At 35.0% G+C, this 3,654-nt stretch overlaps 1 protein-coding gene across 2 annotated transcripts in view; it reads left to right on the top strand.

Annotated features, from left to right (window-relative positions):
• The window catches only part of csrp2 (cysteine and glycine-rich protein 2), a 23,054-nt gene that overhangs the window by 2,033 nt on the left and 17,367 nt on the right, over positions 1-3,654 (top strand). The window contains exons 2-3 of one of the 2 annotated variants that reach the window (XM_014015617.1): positions 1,714-1,767; positions 2,061-2,183. In XM_014015617.1, coding sequence (XP_013871071.1) covers positions 2,072-2,183 — 112 coding nt within the window. In that variant the 5' untranslated portion in view covers positions 1,714-1,767; positions 2,061-2,071. The remainder of the gene's footprint in view (positions 1-1,713; positions 1,768-2,060; positions 2,184-3,654) is intronic. The other variant, XM_014015616.1, reaches the window with a different exon arrangement.

Below are 3,654 nucleotides of genomic sequence, written 5' to 3'. Positions count from 1 at the left end.
TGCTAGGCTAAGAGAGCTAATGGAAGCTAGCCGAATATTCATATCACAGCTGCAGAGTTTTGTGCAAGTCATGGAAGAACTAGGTTTTTGAGATAATGTATTAAATAAAAATGTAAATAGCATATGTGTTTTTTAATTATTACTATTAACATAGAACACCATCTTTTTTATATAGCTGTTTAAACTGGGGGTGTTGTTTTCTTTTATTTTTGGCTTATTGTTTAATCCATTTCAACCAGTGATATTTGGGGAAGAAAAATCCCTGCTGATGTTATTTTGTAGCTCACAACCTGAGAAGTTTGAGAGAACACTTCTAGTTTTAAAAATAAGTTAAATGTAGCTGTAGCTCATTAAACAGTTGTAAAATAATAATGCCAGATACAGATGAATAGTAACAAAATATTGTGTTTTTATTATGATGCTAACTGAACCAACCTTAAAATTAGCTGCAATTTAAAGTTTTGAATGTGTGTAAACAACAACAGTGCTTACTCAGCTATCTGATAAGGGGATAAAACTTGGGCTGTAATGAATGTCTGTGTTTGTCATGAAAAGTGACTCAGCTATAAACAATCAGTCTTGAGTTACAAGAGCTCTGTCAGTTTTACAGATATGAGCTAAACTTTGGTGTGGTAGTTGCTGAAAATCTTTTTTCAGGTCCAATCCTGTTATCTTCTGCAGCACATAACGTTACTTTCATGGTTTGACTAAAACAGCTACAACTCTAATTTTTCAACACAAAATGATCTCAGTCTAAAACTCTGGCCTGAAAGGCAGCATGTGATACAATCTTGAATGTGAGATCCTTTATTCAGGATGTTTTACTTGGTAAAATGTTTCAAACCTGAATTCATTTTTAAGTGTAAATAATCATAATAGTTATTATTCAACATTTTTTATCATTTCATTCAACAGACAAGTGTTCAAGTGGTTGGTTTGAGGCTTTATTTAAATTACAGCAAGCCTCAGAAAAAAAAATAGAGTTATTTTTGTGGAAAATGCAGTGAGAATGCTGAATGTGAGAAGCCACGCAAAAAACACCAGCAAAAAACAAAAAGTATAAAAAGGCTAGCTCATAGATAAAAGTAGCTAATAGAAGCAAAAGCAGGGAGAAGTTATTTAAAATCTAAAAGTATCAAAAGGCTAGTTGAAGCTGTCAAAAGAAAAAAAAAGGAAAAGCTAACAGGGCAAAAGGCTGGCTAAAAATATTAAAAGGCTAGCTAAAGWTATCAAAAGAATAGCTAGAAGCTAACATGTCAAAAGGATAGCTAAAATCATCAAAAGACTAGCAAAAAAAGGTATCAAAAGGCTTGCTAAAGTTTTCTCAATTTTAGCAAGAAGCTAACCCCGAAAGCCGTAGCATGCATTTCTTGAAAGAGTTGAACATTTTGATATGTGAATGGCTAATAAATATGTAAAAGCAGCAAAGACTGCAACAAAAACTAACAGGAAAAAACATTTTGTGAACGCCGACTCAGCATTCACRCAAATAGTTGCCCTTTGATTCTCCCCCCAAGTCTCCAGATCCACTGAGATGCAGATAAAAACAGTCAGTTCCTTCTATCTCGTGTCGATTTAGTAAAAAAATAAAAATAAAAGAATAAACTCAAAGCAATTTAAATATCAAAATATAATACTTCATTTTTTCAAAAGCATTCAGTGTCTTCCTTTAATTTCATTCCTGCTCGTTATGCTCTTCTCCCTTTTCTACAGCTCCTGAAACTACGAATGGCCTAAAGCCACGGCGTCCCGCAAACATTCCTCAGGGTATTAGWACGCCCCGTTGTTTGGGTTGACCTTGTTTGCACAGCTTTTGTTTTTACTCTTCCTTGCGAGTGGTGGGTTTTAGCTKAACCGTGCCCTCTGATTAGAAAGATATGAAATATTAGAGTAACCACATAAAATAAAAGCTACAAGAGTTCCTCTTACGACAACGAGCAACACGCCTGTTTCTCTTCAGATGTGTGTTTATGTGAATATGAGTGGGGGGGACTGTTGCTGGACTCTGCAGTTGATGAAGAAGAAACAACTCAAACTATATTTTCTTTCTTTTTATTTAGAGAGACTCACAATGCCAAACTGGGGAGGAGGCAACAAGTGTTCAGCGTGCCGCGGAACCGTTTATCATGCCGAAGAGGTGCAATGTGACGGCAAGAGTTTCCACAAATGTTGTTTTCTYTGCAGTAAGTACAGCCTCTGGATACTTATGGTGAAAGCTCCATTAGGAACGCAAGATATTTTATGTCACCAAGTATTGTACAAGTTTGGATTTTTAACCACCTGCACTTAAAAAGTGCACGGTAATGTTTCTGGCCACGACTGTCCGTGTGTGTATATTAGAAATATATCTACAACTGAAATGGCTAAAAGTCCATCATTTCTCAGCTTAAGCTGATCTTGGTTTAAAACTGTTATGTAATGCAGCAGGTTATTTGCATTTGGTGATATGCAAATGGTTGATAACTGAGAGGAAGATATCAACGATATATAAAAACAAGCCCCAGTTGTTTTGGGAGAATGTTCTTTGTATGTTGACGTCACTATTGCAGATGTTCTTGCGACCTAGAGGTGCAGCTTGTTAGTTGCTGATTAGACAAAAATATATAATTTTTTAAATATCCAGAGTTGAATAGATCATTACTAAATCATTACAAATTCACCTGGAAAAAAMCCCCCATCAAAGCCACATTAAAAAATATGGTTTCATCGTTTGATTAATAGAAAAACTAGTTAAAAAGCCTGAGCAGTGTAGCCATTTTTCAAAACCTCTAAACATGTTAAACTTTGTGCRTTTGAAGAAATAATTGATCAGTATGTTAAATATGTTTAGCAATATTTTTTATTGGCTTTGAACTCTTTCCTCTGCCAGATCAAACACTGTTGAGGCTTCACTGTAAATATGGAAATCTGAGGAGCCGTGAGCAGATATTGTATTAACCAGGACATATTTGTTTATCTGGATGTGAAGACATCTGTTGAGCTGCACAGATCAAAATTGGAAAACCTTCACATCATCAAACGGAGCTTCCATGAACATTTCTAAGAAAAAGTTTCAGAGTYTWTTTGCTTTTCTTTGGTATTTTTCTTTCAAACTTCCCACTTTCTTTATGTATAAAAGACACACTCATAYTGAAGTGCAAAGAAGGAACTCTACTGAAAACAAGGCCTCATGTGACTGTTTTCTGTTTATTCTTTCATAAAGCCTCAAACAACATCTAAGCATGAGCTAGAAAAATATTCTGAAAAAAAATGCAGTGTGAACGCTGAATGATTTTGTAAAAAAAAAAAGTCTAAACTGAATTGTTTAGAACAGGAGTGTCAAACTCATTTTTACTGAGGGCCACATGAGCGTGCATGCTGGCCCTCAAAGGACCAGTTATAATTAACTGTAGTGTTTCGTGTTTAACTTCAAGTAAACACAAAACTTCATGCTCCTCATTTCACTGCTACAGCCGAGCACCACTAACAAAAAAATAACTGAGCTGTATGTGGTATGTCCTGCATAGAAACAGCATTTTAACACGTCCTCTAAGTACTACGTGTACAACTGACTAAATGTGAAATAATACAGAAATACTATTAAATCACTCTTTTAGAAACATTTTAAGACATTTTTATTCAGACAGGCTTTTAGTTAAGTGCTTTTTATTGTGT

Source organism: Austrofundulus limnaeus, unplaced genomic scaffold (assembly GCF_001266775.1).
Source record: "Austrofundulus limnaeus strain Quisiro unplaced genomic scaffold, Austrofundulus_limnaeus-1.0 Scaffold132, whole genome shotgun sequence".
NCBI lineage: Eukaryota > Metazoa > Chordata > Actinopteri > Cyprinodontiformes > Rivulidae > Austrofundulus > Austrofundulus limnaeus.
The sequence above is the reverse complement of the archived record's forward strand: the minus strand, read 5'-3'. Positions and strand labels throughout refer to the sequence as shown.